General features: G+C 40.1%; 1 protein-coding gene across 8 annotated transcripts in view; it reads right to left on the reverse strand.

Moving 5' to 3' along the window:
• TTC27 (tetratricopeptide repeat domain 27) overlaps positions 1-14,866 on the reverse strand; it is a 301,971-nt gene extending 287,105 nt beyond the window's left edge. For 7 of the 8 annotated variants that reach the window (XR_002824887.1, XM_023736184.1, XM_023736183.1 and 4 more), the window contains exons 1-3: positions 14,545-14,815; positions 12,951-13,128; positions 9,952-10,081 (exon numbers count right to left, since the gene is read on the reverse strand). Coding sequence is in view for 7 of the 8 variants with exons in the window: in XM_023736184.1 (XP_023591952.1) it covers positions 9,952-10,081; positions 12,951-13,128; positions 14,545-14,644 (408 nt within the window). In the remaining variant the exon portion in view is untranslated. Of the gene's footprint in view, positions 1-9,951; positions 10,082-12,950; positions 13,129-14,544 lie in introns of all 8 variants that reach the window. The other variant, XM_004369571.1, reaches the window with a different exon arrangement.
• Between the last annotated feature and the right edge of the window lie 1,134 nt (positions 14,867-16,000).

Below are 16,000 nucleotides of genomic sequence, written 5' to 3' on the forward strand. Positions count from 1 at the left end.
AGCACAATTGGAAGAGCGTAGTCAATGTCACTGAACTGTGCATGTAGAAATTTTTGAAATGGTGTATCTTTGGCTATGTGTATTTTCACCAAAACAAAAGGTTGAGATGTTAGAGCATTGACATGTTGTGGGGTTGTTAACCAATGTCATAAAACAATATGTGTACTACTGTTCCATGAGAAACTATTTGTTCTATAAGCCTTCCCCTGAAGTACAGTAAAAAAAAAAAAAATGAAACAGGACCCATACTTTACACCATATATAACTAATTCAAAATGCATCAAACACCTAAATATACAACAAAAACTATAACGATCATAGAAGAAAAAATAGGGATAACTCTAGAGGCCCTAATACACGGCATTAACAGGATACAAACCACAACTGAGACTACACAAACACCAGAAGATAAGCTAGATAACTGGGATCTTCTAAAAATTAAATACTTAGGATCATCAAAAGACTTCATCAAAAGAGTAAAAAGAGAATTTACAGACTGGGAAAAAATTCTTGGCTATGACAAATCCAACAAAGTTCCAATCTCTAAAATCTACAGGAAAATCCAACACCTCTAAAACAAAAAGACAAATAATCCAATTAAAAAATAGGCAAATACATGAACAGACACTTCACCAAAGACACTCAAGCAGCTAATAGGTACATGAGGAAATGCTTGTGATCACTAGCCATTACAGAAATGCAAATCAAAACCACAATGAGATACCATCTCACCTCAACATTACTGGCACAAATCACAAAAACAGAAAATAACAAACGTTGGAGGGGTTGCAGGGAGACTGGAACTCTTATGCACTGCTGGTGGGAATTTAAAATGGTACAACCATTTTGGAAAATGATATGGCGCTTTCTTAAAAAGCTAGAAATAGAAATACTATATGATCCAGCAATCCCACTCCTGGGAATATATCCTGGAGAGATAACAGCCATCACACAGATAGACATAGGTACACACATGTTCACTGCTGCATTGTTCAAAATAGTAAAAAGATGGAAACAACCTAGGTGCCCATCAACAGACGAATGGATAAACAATAGTTTATTTATATACACAACGGAGTACTACGCAACGATAAAGAACAATGATGAATCTGCAAAGCATCTCACGACACGGAAAAATCTGGAGGGCATTATACTGGGTGAAATAAGTCAAACACAAAACGACAAATATTGTATGAGACCACTACTATAAAAACTCATGGAAAGGTTTATACACCAAAACAAACAATCTTTGATGGTTATGAGGGAAGGGAGGGGTGGAGGGAAAAACACCTAATAGACAATAGATAAATGGTAACTTTGGTAAAGGTTATGTCAGTACACAATACTAGGGAAGCCAGCACAACTTGTCCAAGGCAAGGTCATGGAAGCTTCACAGACACATCCAAGCTCCCTGAGAGACCAAATTACTGGGCCGAGGGCTGTGGTGACCATGGTCTCAGGGAACATCTAGCTCAATTGGCAGAACATACTTTATAAAGAAAATGTTCTACATTCTACTTTGGTGAGTAGCGTCTGGGGTCTTAAAAGTTTGGGAGCAGCCACCTAAGATACTCCACTGGTCTCACCCCGTCTGAAGCAAAGGAGAAAGAAGAAAACCAAAGACACAAGGGAAAGATTAGTCCAAAGGATTAACGGACCACAAATACGACAGCCTTCACCAGACTGAGTCCAGCACAACTAGATGGTGCCTGGCTACCACCACCAACTGCTCTGACAGGGATTGCAATACAGGATCCCTGAAAGAGCTGGAGAAAAATGTAGAACAAAATTCTAACTCATAAACAAAAAAACCAGGCTTACTGGTCTGACAGAGACTGGAGAAACCCCGAGAATATGGCCCCCGGACACCCTTTTAACCCAGTACTGAAGTCACTCCTGAGGTTTAACCTTCAGCCAAAGACAAGACCAAAAAAACAAAACAAGACTAAATGGGCACACCAGCCCTAGAGCAAGGACGAGAAGGTAGGAAGGGACAGGAAAGCTGGTAACAGGGAACCCAAGTTCGAAAAGGGGAGAGTGGTGACATGCCATCGGACTGGCAACCAATGTCACAAAACAGTATGTGTATTAATTGTTTAATGAGAAGCTAGTCTGCTCTGTAAACCTTCATCTAAAGTATGAAAAAGAAAAACTTCTTTTGTTTTTTTTTTTGTTTATCGTAGTTTAAGTGAAAGTTTACATTTCAAGTTAGTCTCTCATACAAAAATTTATACACAGTTATGTGACCCAAATTGCTCTGCCTATACTGTGACAGTACACTTCTCCTTTCCATCCCTGATTTCCCATGTCCATTCAATCAGCTCCTGACCCTCTCTGCCTTTTCATCTCACCTCCGACAGAAGCTGCCTGTTTAGTCTCATGTAGCTACTTGGGCTAAGAAGCACGCTGTTCACAAGTATCATTTTATGGCTCACGGTCCAGTCCAATCTTTGTCTGAAGAGTTGGCCTCGGAAATTGTTTTAGTTCTGGGCTGATAAGAGTCCAGGGACCATGCTTTCCGGGGTTCCTCTAGTCTCAGTCAGACCATTAAGTCTGGTCTTTTTACTAGAATTTGAGTTCGGCACTCCACCTTTTTCCTGCTCCATCAAGGACTCTGTTGTGTTCCCTGTCAGGGCGGTCATTGGTGGTAGCCAGGCACCATCTAGTTCTTGTGCTCTCAGGCTGATGAAGGCTCTGGTTTATGTGGCCCTTTCTGTCTCTTGAGTTAATACTTTCCTTGTGTCTTTGGTGTTCTTCATTCTACTTTACTTCAGGTGGTTGGGATCAATTGATGCATCTTAGATGGCTGCTTGCAAAGAAAAATTTTTGAAAGATAAAGAGAAAGAGTCCTTATCCTGATCACTTTGAGATGAGAAATATGCTTACCGGTTCTAGTAAAAATTTCAGATCATTATTAGCTAAATTAAATCCCTAAACATAAATAATAAACAAGTAATTTAATATGAATTATATAAATCATACTAGGAAAGAGACTATGACAGACAAAGTAGATATCATCACCACTGACACTCAAAGCCAGGGGCTAGTTACCAAATTTCCTACTCTTCAACTCAAGGTTCTCTAGAGATGATACTAACAAGGTAAATAATATATAAATTTCTCCTCCTGGTGTTGTCCTTGAGTCATAAGAAAAAGTTAAATATTTTCCATCCTCTGCTTAAGTAAGTCAGTGTCTGCCTACCCCTGTGATATAACACTGATTCTCCAACTGAGTTCTAAAAATGCTTCCAGAGGTTTTAGGAAATGGTCCATTTTTAAAGAGAATTGTTTATATTTTCAATAAAAGACAAAGATTGCAATCCCCTTAAGGACAATCCCTCAGTCAAGAGAGCAGATGACATACAGAAATACAAGTTTATCAGCAAAATGGTGAAAAAACATTCAGCATCTGGAAAACTGACACAAAATAAAAATACAACCAGATTATTGTTAGTTGCTGTCAAGTTGGCTCCACCTTACGGTGACCTTATGTATAACAGAATGAAACGTTGCCTAGTCTTGCACCATCTCCATGATCTTTGATATGTTTGAGCCCATTGTTGAGGTCACTGTGTCAACACACCTAATTAAGGGTTTTCCTCATTTTTGCTAAGCCTCTAATTTACCAAGTATGATATCCTTTTCCAGTGATTGGTCTTTCCTGATAACATGTCCAAAGCAAGCAAGACAAAGTCTTGCAATCCGCATTTCTAAGGAGAATTCTGGTTGTCAGTTTGTCATAAGGTGGTAGCCTGAGTGTTGCTGCGATGCTAGAAGTTAAGCCACCAGTATTTCAAACCAAGAGGGTCACCCATGATGGACAGCTTTCCAGACCAAGACAGACCAGGAGGAAAGGCCTGGTGATCTACTCTCCTTCTTCCTGTTGCTCCAGGCGAATGGAGACCAATTGTTGTGCCTTTGATGGTTGCTTGCAAGTTCTTAAGACCCCAGGCACTCTGCAGTGAATCAGAGATAGAAAAGAAGCACTAAATGTAATATTTAGGCCAATTAACTGGGATGTCCCATGAAACCATGACCCTAAATCTCCAAACCAAGAAACAAAATCCCATTAGGTGTGTGGTTACACATAAGCAGCCTCAGTTCTTTTTTTGCTGTTGTTGTATCACACAACTTTCACTATTTGAGTTTTTACAGGTGTACAACTTAGTAACAGCAATTACAGTAATCATCTGTGCAACAATACCCATAATGCAATTGGGCAATGAGTTTATGTTAATGGAGGAGAAACAATTCAGAAAAAGAGGGTAAGAACAATTGCACAATGTGAAGATTGTAATGTCAGTGAATTGTACATGTAGAAATTGTTGAATTGGTGTATGTTCTGTTGCATACATTCTCAACAACAAAAACTATACAAAATAAAATTTTAAAAAACCTTATGGATCATTCAGGTGGCTAACAGACACATGAGGAAATGTTCACAATCATTAGTCATCAGAGAAATGCAAATCAAAACTACAATGAGACGCCATCTCACCCCAACAAGGCTAGCATTAACCCAAAAAACACAAAATAATGAACACCGGCAAGGTTGTAGAGAAACTGGAACACTTACACATTGTTGGTGGGAATGTAAAATGGTACCACTTTGAAAATTGATTTGGCGCTTCCTTAAAAAGCTAGAAATAGAAGTACCATACAATCCAGCAATCCCACTCCTTGGAATATATCCTAGAGAAATAAGAGCCATCACATGAATAGATACATGCATATCCATGTTCACTGCAGCACTGTTCACGATAACAAAAAGATGGAAACAACCCAGGTGCCCATCAACAGATAAATGGATAAACAAATTATGGTATATTCACACAATGGCATACTACGTAACAATAAATAATAATGATGAATCCGTGAAACATAACATGGAGAAATCTGGAAGGCATTATGCTGAGTGAATTTAGTCAGTCGCAAAAGGACAAATATTGCATAACACCACTATTATAAGAACTCAAGAAAAGGTTTAAACACAGAAGAAAACATTCCTTTATGATTATGAGGGTGGCGAGGGAGGAAGAGGGGTATTCACTAACTAGATAGTAGAAAAGAATTATCTTAGGTGAAGAGAAGGACAACCCACACTACAGGGAAAGTCAGCATAACTGGACTAAACCAAAGCTAAGAAGTCTCCTGAATACAACCAAACACTTCAAGGGACAGAGCCCCAGGGCAGGCATCTGGTGACCATTGTTTCAGGGGACATCTAGGTCATGTGGCATAACAAAGTTTATTAAGAAAATGTTCTGCATCCTACTTTGATGAGTGACGTCTGGGGTCTTAAAAGCTAGTGAGCAGCCATCTAAGATGCATCAATTGGTCCCAACCCACCTGGAGCAAAGGAGAATGAAGAACACCATAGACACAAGGTAAGTATTAGCCCAAGAGACACAAAGGGCCATAGAAACCAGAGACTTCAGCAGCCTGAGACCAGAAGAACCAGATGGTGCCCGGCTACCACCAATGACTGCCCTGACAGTGAACACAACAGAGAACCCTTGACGGAGCAGGAGAAAAGTAGGGTGCAGAACTCAAATTCCAGCAAAAAGACCAGACTTAATGGTTTGATTGAGACTGGAGGGACCCTGGAAGACATGGCCCCCAGCCTCTCTGTTAGTCCAAAACTAAAACCATTCCCGAGGCCAACTCTTCGGACAGAGATTAGACTGGACTATGGGACATGGAGTGATGCTCGTGAAGAGTGTGCTTCTAAGCTCAAGTAGATGCGTGGGACTAAATGCACAGCTCCTGTCCAGAGAGAAGATGAGGAGTCAGAGAGGGTCAGGAGCTGGTTGAGTGGACACTGGAAATCCAGGGTGTAAAGGAGGAGTGTGCTGTCACAGTATAGGGAGAGCAACTAGGGTCACATAACAACATATGTATAAATTTTTGCATGAGAGACTAGCTTGAACTGCAAACTTTCACTTAAAGCACATTTAAAAAAAAAAAAAAAACCTTATGGATAACAACAAAACCAGATTACCCTGACATCTATCTTTATGTATGAGAGGTGACCTACTACTCAGACATAGAACTTCAGTGCTATTCCTCTGAGGCTGGTTAGCACTGGTGGTTAGAAAACAGTGCTAAAAACTCAACATCATGCATTAGATGCAGGGAAAATTAATTTTGCTTTGGCGACTATATTCTTGACAAAGTATATCTTCATGTCAAACAGCCATTGCACAAATATGTGTGCATTACAAGGAGAACTAAAGAACAATCAACACACAAAAAAAGACAACTAGAAAATATTAATGTGCCACTCTCAAGTTTAAAAACTCCCTCTATCTTCCAAATAAAAGCTAACATCCTCAGCTAGCCTGTAAGAGTATACATTAGTACAATCCTTTGGAAAACAATCTGGCATTACTAAGAAAAGTTGCACATGCATATACCCTACCCAACCAACCCAACTCACTGCCATTAAATCGATTCCAATTCAGCAACCCTATAGGACAGAACAGAACTGCCCCATAGGGTTTCCAAGGCTATAATCTTTCCAGAAGCAGACTGTCGTATCTTTCTCCCACAGAGCAGCTGGTGGGTTCAAACCACTGACCTTTCAGTTAGCAGCCAAGTGCCTAACCACTGCGCCATCAGGGCTCCTTGCGTATATCCTAGGGCATAGCAACTCCACTCCTAGGTATATATACTACAGCACAGCTTCCCAAAACAGCGCTGGGAAAGTTTACAGGTGTGTTAAAATATTGATTCCCCTCAGCCCCCAGGGTGGCCAAATACAGTAAAAACAGTCTTCTCCATTTAGTGTACTGTGCCAAATACTATCATTTTTTAAATATGTTATGCTTGAACTCTTGCAAATGATTTCCAGAAGATGAGATCATAACAGCAAAAAATGGAAACAATCCATATGGCCATCAACAGTAGAAAAGATACATCAATTGCAGTATATATTTATAAAAAGTAAAAATGAGTAATAGAGTAATTTCAAAAATATAATTTTGAGCAAATAAAGCAAGTCACAGAAGAATACACACATATGTCTCATTTATATAAGTTCAAAAACTGGCAAAACCAAACCGTTTTCTAGGTATACAGACATAGGTGCCAAAACCATAAAGAAAAGCAATGGAATGATTAACAGAAAATTCATGAAAGTGGTTACCTGGGGATGCTAACAGGGATTTCCAAAAGCAGTATTTCCCAACCATTTTCAACTCAGAGTACACACAGAAGATAATACTATTTGCAATGCACACCAAGGTCAGAGGAGAAGGCTGCTCAAAGTCAGAGGAGCCCAGCCAAAGGGGTCTCCCAACCCCGGGGTCCCACAGCCACAGCGATGGCAGAGAGGATCAAGATTTGGGGACTCCAGTTAGGAACTCTGTTCCACAATACTGGTAATGTTCCATCTCTCAAGCTGGGTGGTGGGTACACAGTAATTTCATTATTTAAACTGTACACATTTCATATGCTCTCTTGAATGTATGAACTAGTTCTAATTAAAAAAAATTAAAATCAAGATCTTAGTCAAAGTTTCCCACAATCTAGCCTGATCCCGATCAAGTCTGATCTTACTACTAATCCAGAAAGCCAGAACCTCCCTTTCCCACAAAACAGCATGCTCTTCTCCCCTCTAAATTCCAGCTCATATGATTGCACCTAGAATGCATTTCTTCCTCTTCTCCACCTATCCATCTCCTAATCACCCTTTAGGTTCAAGCTCAAGACCCACCTCCAGCTAAAAGGTCTTCTCAGACAAAACCCAGTTTCCACAAATCTCTTTGTTGATTTGAATATTTCTCACTGCCTGTACCCATTTCTGTACTGCTTTAAATTGTTACTTGACTTTACAGGTGCTTCCATACTAGTTAGCAGAAAGAGTACTGGATTTGGAACCAGAAAATGTGGATTCAAATCCCCCCCAGCTACAAGACTTCTAACCAGTTTCTATCACCACTCTGAGCTTAAGTCTTTTCATCTATGGAATACTTTAGCTCTGGAAGGACCAAGTTGACATAACACATGTGAATTAAATACTACTGGAGACCCAAAGTCCATGCTCAGCAAATATTTATAATTTTGAATGGTTGGTGAATTTCTAACCTAACCTATAGGGCCGAAGAATCCAGAAACTACTTCATACACAATAAGGGAGGAAACGGGATGTTCCATATAAGTGAATTTCTAGATAACAGAAGATTATCTCTTTAAGTGTCATACTTTTTGTTTAACCATTTTTGACGGAAATCTTTATAAATTCCCTTCTTAGACATAAAATGCGTATCTTTTAACATTTCAATAATGACGTAGGGTCAGTATTATGAATATCAATTATTTTATTGCAATATAATACAGTAACTCACTAAGCTGATACAGAGCTAGTTATTGTGGTTTTCAGATTATGCCTGCTTCAGTATTTTTTTTCTTTCCATCTCTACAATCAAACTATTAACACCTATCTCTGATAACTCCATCCATTGTATTTGCTACTTTTAATTTACTATCTCATAAGAAACCAGGTAACAGTAAACAGATTCCTTTTACTATATTAAGCTTCGGATGCTAAGGGGCCCTTTGTGTACACATATATATGTGTGTGTGTGTGTGCCCGGCTTCTTTCACTGAGCACATAATGTTGTGTTTTTGTTTTTATTGTTGTAAGGATACATATAACACAATATTTGCCAATTCAATGTTTTTCGCGTGTACAAATTAGTGATATCAACTACATTAATTGTGTCATGCAACCATCAAGGGACCTTTTTTTTTTATTGTACTTCAGGTGAAGGCTTACAGAACAAATAGTTTCTCATGAAACAGTAGTACACGTGTTGTTTTATGACATTGGTTAACAACCCCACAACATAACAACCCTCTAAATTCTCAACCTTTTTTTTTGGTGAAAATACACATAGTCAAAGATACACCATTTCAAAAATTTCTACATGTACAGTTCAGTGACATTAACTATGCTCTTCCAATTGTGCTGTTATTCTCACTTAAGATGAAGGCTTACAGAACAAAATAGTTTCTCATTTAACAGTTACTACACATGTTGCCCTATGACAATGGTTAACAATCTCACAACACATCAACAATATCCTTACTCAACCCTGGGTTCTCTATCACCAGCTTCCTTGTCCCCTTCTGCCTTCTGGCCCTTGTCACTGGACTCCTGTACCTCGTTCGTCTCATTTGGTTTTACGGGGCTGTCCACTCCCAGGCTGAACAGTGAACCTCGGCGGTAACTTCACCACTGAGCTAAAAGGGTGTCTGGGGGCCATACTCTCGAGGTTTCTCCAGTCTCCTTTAGGCCAAGGGACCCTTTTTAAAGGCTGACTAGTTGGCAGCTATGTTCTAGGTCTCTGAGGTGACTGGATAAATGTATCATTTGTAGGTCATCTCATACTCACCCAGTCCTATGCATACGTTCTCAAAACCTCCTGAGGAATTCAAACTGCAAGCTCTACTGATGACCCACTGGTGCGGATCAATACTACCACCTTCACATACGGATAATAATAATTCTTATCACCCATGGAACACATCTATGCCAGGCACTAAAAGAAATAAAGGAAACTACCCTGGGAACTGTTCTTAAGCAGTAAAACTTACCTGCAACCAGACTGAACAGATTTCCAGATTCAGCTTTACCAGAAAAGATCTTTACGTAACTCTGGTAACAGAAGCAACTGGGTGACTGGTGCAGTTGTCTGTGCTTTAATAAAAAGAATGGTTAATACAGCTCCATAAAATGGAGATTATCTGAAGAGTAGTTTGAGACTGACAATGGAACTTCTGGAAAAACCTGAAAATCTGGTCAATGAACAAGCACTCTTAAGTAGTTTTGTGCAAGCTATAAAGTCATGTTTCTTTCCCACTTACTATTAACTCCAGTTTATAAAGGTTGGTGCATAAAGAATGAATAGCAGAATAGTAAGTATATAAGATGTTCAAGAAGCATACCTCACTGAACTGCTGGAACAAAACAGATGGCAAAAAATCCTGAGGGTGTAAGTCAACAGGAGGCCCTGTCCAGTTACTCTGAACAAAAAGTTGCAAACTGCTCACACCAAGTAGGAATATCAGCTGCTGTCTGCGTAAAAGAATGGTTAAAGAAATGAATATGACCAATTATCACGGTATAACCTCAAATATACTATTTCATTTCAGTTTTATTAAAGAAAATATAAGACAAAAACTATTATTTGTTGAGACAATCCTAGAGTATCACCAAAAAAAAATTTCTGAAACCTGAACAACTTAGATCTACACTACACAATATGGTAACCATGAGCCATATACGGCTCTTTAAATCTATACTACTTAAAATTAAAGAATATTAAAAATTCAGTCTTTCAGTTATACTGTCCACATTTCAAGTACTCAATAGACACACATGGCTAGTGGCTACTATACTGGACAGTGTATATACAGAACACTTCCACCATCCCAGAAAGTTCTCTTTGACAGCACTGGGTTAGGTCCTAATCAGGCACCTGTAACTTTTCTTACTTTCTATTTAACAGCCCTGACAGTGTAAGAATATGTATAAAAAATGATCTTATACAAAAGAAAACAATAAAAAGTTACTACTACCATTTTCCTTTTCTTGTTAAACCAACTGCTAGAACAAAAAGACCCCTAGAAATTTTAACTGAATGTGCTTTGATTTAAGACAGGGTGGGCAAACTTCTTCTGTAAATGGACAGATATTAAATATTTTAGGAGTTGCAGATCACATACTGTCTATCACATATGCTTCTGTTTTTTGGGGTTTTTTCAACCCTTTAAAAACACAGAAACCATTCTTAGCCACTCTGCACAGGCCATAACTTGTCAAACTCTAGTTTAAGACATAAATACTGGAGTTTCATTCTGAAGAGAAAGTAACAGTAGTCACCATTTCTCTTTTAACCCTCACCTCCAAAGAGATCTTTAGGAAAAAATACCAAACTCACAAGCCTATGGGAGCTGGAAAGTAAAGCTGTGGATGCAGTGCAACCGAGAACAGAGGCAAAGAGTGAGCAGCACTAGAGAACACAGGTAACAAAAGAACCTATTTGTAGTTAGAAACTTGGGGAAAACAGGTATGCAGCAAGATCTTAAAGCCTTAGTATAAGTGTTCTAACTAAAAAACAAATCCTTAAGGTGAATTGAGAACATAGTTCAATTTTCAAATACTTCAAAATGAGCATGCTGGAACTCTGATCTACCAGCGAATAATGCATCTGTGGGTGTATGTGTATGTTTTAATGTGTAACCACAAGGCTAACTGCTATGAGAGTGCACATATATCAGAGAGCAACATAAGAATCAGGAATAACATTGCAGGAATGTAAACTAGCAGTAAACTAGTAAAATGAAAAAAGGAATGATGTTAATTTTTTTAATAGAAAAGCCTATAGTAACATTCTGGTATCTCTGAGTGGTGCGAAGAATTAACAACTCGGCTGCTAACTGAAAGGTTGGAAGCTGGAGCCCATCCAGAGGCACTCTGGAAGAATGGCTGGGTGATTTACTTCTGAAAAACTCAACCACTGAAAACCCTGTGGAGTGCTGTTCTGCTCTGACACATATGGGGTCGCCATGAGTCGGAGTTGACTTAACAGCAACTGGTAACTGTTATACTAACATTTTATTGTGCACTCCTTAAGGATATGGGTGTGTCTTATTCACTATTCATTTTACAGCCTCAACACCTAATACAGTGGTTGGTTTATTTGTTAAAGGACTAAATGAAGCCATTCCCTAGAAATGGTAAAACAAAATTGCAATTCATTTGAAAGATACTTAAAACTTGACATGGATACAAGACATAGTGGAGGAAAGAAAGGAAAATTTACAACAGTCAAATATAAGGCACTAAAAGATGGGTTTCACTGCTGTGTAAGTACTCACTATACTTAACACTATAAAATTACATACATTACATAAAACTCATTGTTGTCGAGTCGATTCCAACTCATAGTGACCCTACAGGGCAGAGCAGAACTGCCCCATACGGTTTCCAAGGCTGTATATACGGAAGCAGACTGCCACATCTTTCTCCCATGGAGCGGCTGGTGGGTTTGAACCGTCGATCTTTGGATTAGCAACCCAGCGCTTTAACCACTGTGCCATCAAACTACATAAACCAAGGAATTAATTCTCTAATATCTAGAAAGATAATAATCTAAAACATAACAAAAGTATTTACAAGTACCACTCAGCAACCTAGAAATAACAAAATTGATAATGTATGTTTTCAAGTTAAAAGGAAATGAGGTCTAAATTTTTGCCTGTGGCTAAAACCTACCTATGACACCTAAACATTTGGAGGCTCACTACATTAGCAGTTGTTGTTACATGCTGCCAAGTCGGTTCCAACTCATAGCAACCCTTTGTACAAAAGAACAAAACACTGCCCAGTCCTGTGCCATCCTCACAATCGTTGTTATGTTGCAGCCCCTGTGTTAATCTATCTCATCAAGGGTCTTCCTCTTTTTCGCTGACCCTCTGCTTTACCAAGCATGATGTCCTTCTACAGGGACTGGTTCCTCATGATAACGTGTCCAAAGTATGTGAGACAAAGTCTTGCCTCCTTGCATCTAAGGAGCATTCTGGTGGTACTTCTTCCAAGACAGATTGTTTGTTCTTCTGGCAGTTCATGGTATACTCAATATTCTTCGTCTACACCATAATTCATTGGAATTATTTGAATTATGGTGTTGTATTAGCAGTTACCACTCTCTTATATGCCCAGTCTCAGAGGTGAAATGCTCATATCCTATACCACCTTACTGTTTAATTCTGGAAGTACCTCTGGGCAGGACTTCTTGCACAGATTACTTGGTGTGTCATGAGTGTTGAATAAATGTAAGGCCAGTTTTTCAACAACCACTAAAATCAATGGCATATGCTGTCAAAGCACTATTAAATGCATTCGAAATGTTTTTCTATGCAATTTTCAAAGAAAATACTACCTTTCACTTTTCTCCAAATCTGTTGAATAATCCAGGAATGTTACTATCTGCTTTTCCAGGTAGCTGTCAATCCCTTCTTCAGCAATCGTCATTGCATTAAGGATATTTTGAGTCACTGAATTTAAGAATATGGACTCATAGCTCCCTTCTAGCAGTAATTGTAGGAAAGATCCACTCTCTGTAATAAAAAGAATCAGTCCAATAATCCAAAAGAACATTTTTGTCATACTATAAAGGATAATAACACTATTAGGTAAGTCTACCATTTTAGTATGCAACATATATATATGTGGGTCTGTAAATATATATATGCGTGTATATATATGTATATACACATATATACTTAGAATGCCTGCTGTATATTAATCACAAAGCACTGAGCAAATCCTTATTCTACAAACATTACCTCTTCTAGAATAAGGAGCTCACCCATAATGACCATCAAGGTGGGAGTCAGACCTAGGGATAATGTGCCTTATTGTTAAGCATTATAACCCTTCTAGAAAAGCCACAAAGTTTCCTACTGACAACAGGAAAGTGTCCTTACACAGGTTCTAAGACCTTTCACAATCTGACTCCTCCTACCCACATTATTCTGCCTTATGAAGTCACTCCACGCATGCTGGTTTACTAATTTTCCCCATAATACCCTAGGCACATTCCCACTTGGACACCTTTGCACTTAAGATTTCTCCTGTTTAACTCTTCTACACTTGTCAGTCCTACCCTTTAATCAAAAATCAGCTCTAGTTCGACTACTTCTATGAACTTTTCCAGACTCCACCGTTGCCTTCAGAAACTGCCACCCTCCTAAAGCACCTACTGCACGCACACACACACACACACACACACACACACACACACACACACACAAACACTGACATTCTGTCCTAAATTGCTATTTCTCTTCTGGGTTCAACCTAAATCCCACAAGCTGCGCTTATATCCCAATAGTAAATGTGCCTTTTAACTCTTTCTCTCTCCAGTAAATGTGCACTGCACCCAAGAATTATACCTTTGCTGCTTTGTTTCAATTTTTTTCTGCTCACCATCTGTGTAACTTTGGATAAATTACTTAACCAATCTGTACCTACATGTCTTCATCTGCAAAATGCGGGTTAAAGGCAGTACCTACCTCACATGGCTATTATGAGGATTACAAAAAGTAACTGACATTGCTACTGTTATTACTAAACCTGGGTGGTGAGAAGCTTTGGGTAAACACACTCATGGAGCCTGAGGACCATGCCCACGTCAAGGACGCAACTGGATGGGTTTAACCAAACCCGTTGCGGTGGAGTCAATTCCTGACCCTATAAGACAGAGTTGAACTGCCCCACAGGGTTTCCAAGAAGCGGCTAGTGGATTCCAACTGCCGATCTTTTGATTAGCAGCCGAGCTCTTAACTACTGCGCCACCAGGACTCGGTGGGGAAAAAGAAAAAAACAGGGAGGAACGAGAAACCACTGGGCCACCAGGACTCAACCAGGGGAAAAAGAAAAAAACAGGGAGGAACGAGAACCCAGCCACCGCAACCCCTCCTGCTCACAGCCCCAACGCTGGCCTAAGACCCTGGCAGGTACGCCTCTCTTACCTGACCCCACGATCCCCTCCTGCTTCCATTGCTGTCGCTCAGCTTTAGTGGGGAAGCCCCTCAGAATTGCCAGCTCCGGAGTCCACATCTCCCCAGACATCGCTGTAGCCAAGAAGAGCTCCTACGAGGGTCACACAGGATTCCACAAAAGAAAGTGAAAGGAGTAGGGTGCAAAGACGCCAAGTCTAGAAGCGACAATTACTGTACTAAACACCCACAGGCCTAAAACCCCATGTGCCGAGACCGGCACAAAGCAGCCATGACAGCAGCGCGGGGAACCCTGGGGGAAACACGCCGACTCATCCAACTTCCGCCTGGGAAACTAACCCATATCCTGGCTACTGAGCATGCCCAGAGTGGAGGTCCCGCTTGGGGCGGGTAAGTGGGTGGAGTTGAGTGTGCCTGCAGAGTACCGTCCGCCCCTGGTGCACGTTGCTGGAAGCTGTTTCTTGGAGGCGGGGGCGGGTTTGAAACTAGTTGCCAGTTGAGTTGATTCTAACTCATACTGAACTTTTAGGACAAAGTAGAACTGACACATAGGGTTTCCAAGGAGCGGCTGGTAGATTAGAACTGCCAGCCTTTTGGTTAGCAGCCGAGCTCTTTACCACTGTGCGGGGAGCAGGTTTAGACCAAGCCAAAACTCTTTCCCATGGAGTGGATTCCAACTCAGAGTCACCCTATAGGACAGAGTAGAATGGCCCCATAAGGTTTTCAAGGGTGTAATTCTTTACGGAAGCATTCTGCCACATCTTTTTCCTGTGGAACGGCTGATAGGTTTGAACCCCCGACCTTTCAGTTAGCAGCCCAGAGCTTAACCATTGTGCCATCAGGGCTCCTTCAGAGGGAGCACTGGGCCTAAAACGCAGCTCAAAAGGGAAGTCCTGGCCAATAGCAGTTTACTAGGTGAGTCTGGGGCTGTGATTCTTTTTTTCTTTTTTTTTTCATTCTTTTTATTCTACTTCAGGTGAAGGTTTACAGAACAAATAGTTTCTCATTAAACAGTAGTACACATATTGTTTTATGACATTGGTTAACAACCCCACATGTCAACCCTCTCCCTTCTCAACCTTTTTTTTTTTTTGTGAAAATATACATAGCCAAAGATACACCATTTCAAAAATTTCTACATGCACAGTTCAGTGACATCGACTACGATCTTCCAGTTGTGCTGCTATTCTCACTTTAGATGAAGGTTTACAGAACAAAATAGTTTCTCATTAAACAGTACACATGTTGCTCTATGACAATGGTTAACAACCCCACTACAGGTCAACACTGTCCTTCCTCAGCCTTGGTTTCCCTATCACCAGCTTTCCTGTCTCCTTCTGCCTTCTAGTCCTTATCCCTGGACTGCTGTGCCTCAGTCCAGTTTTGTTTTATGGGGCTGTCCAATCCCCGGCTGAACGGTGAACCTTGGAAGTGACTTCACCACTGAGCTAAAAGGGTGTCTGGGGGC

Source organism: Trichechus manatus, unplaced genomic scaffold (genome assembly GCF_000243295.1).
Source record: "Trichechus manatus latirostris isolate Lorelei unplaced genomic scaffold, TriManLat1.0 scaffold00005, whole genome shotgun sequence".
NCBI classification, from domain to species: domain Eukaryota; kingdom Metazoa; phylum Chordata; class Mammalia; order Sirenia; family Trichechidae; genus Trichechus; species Trichechus manatus.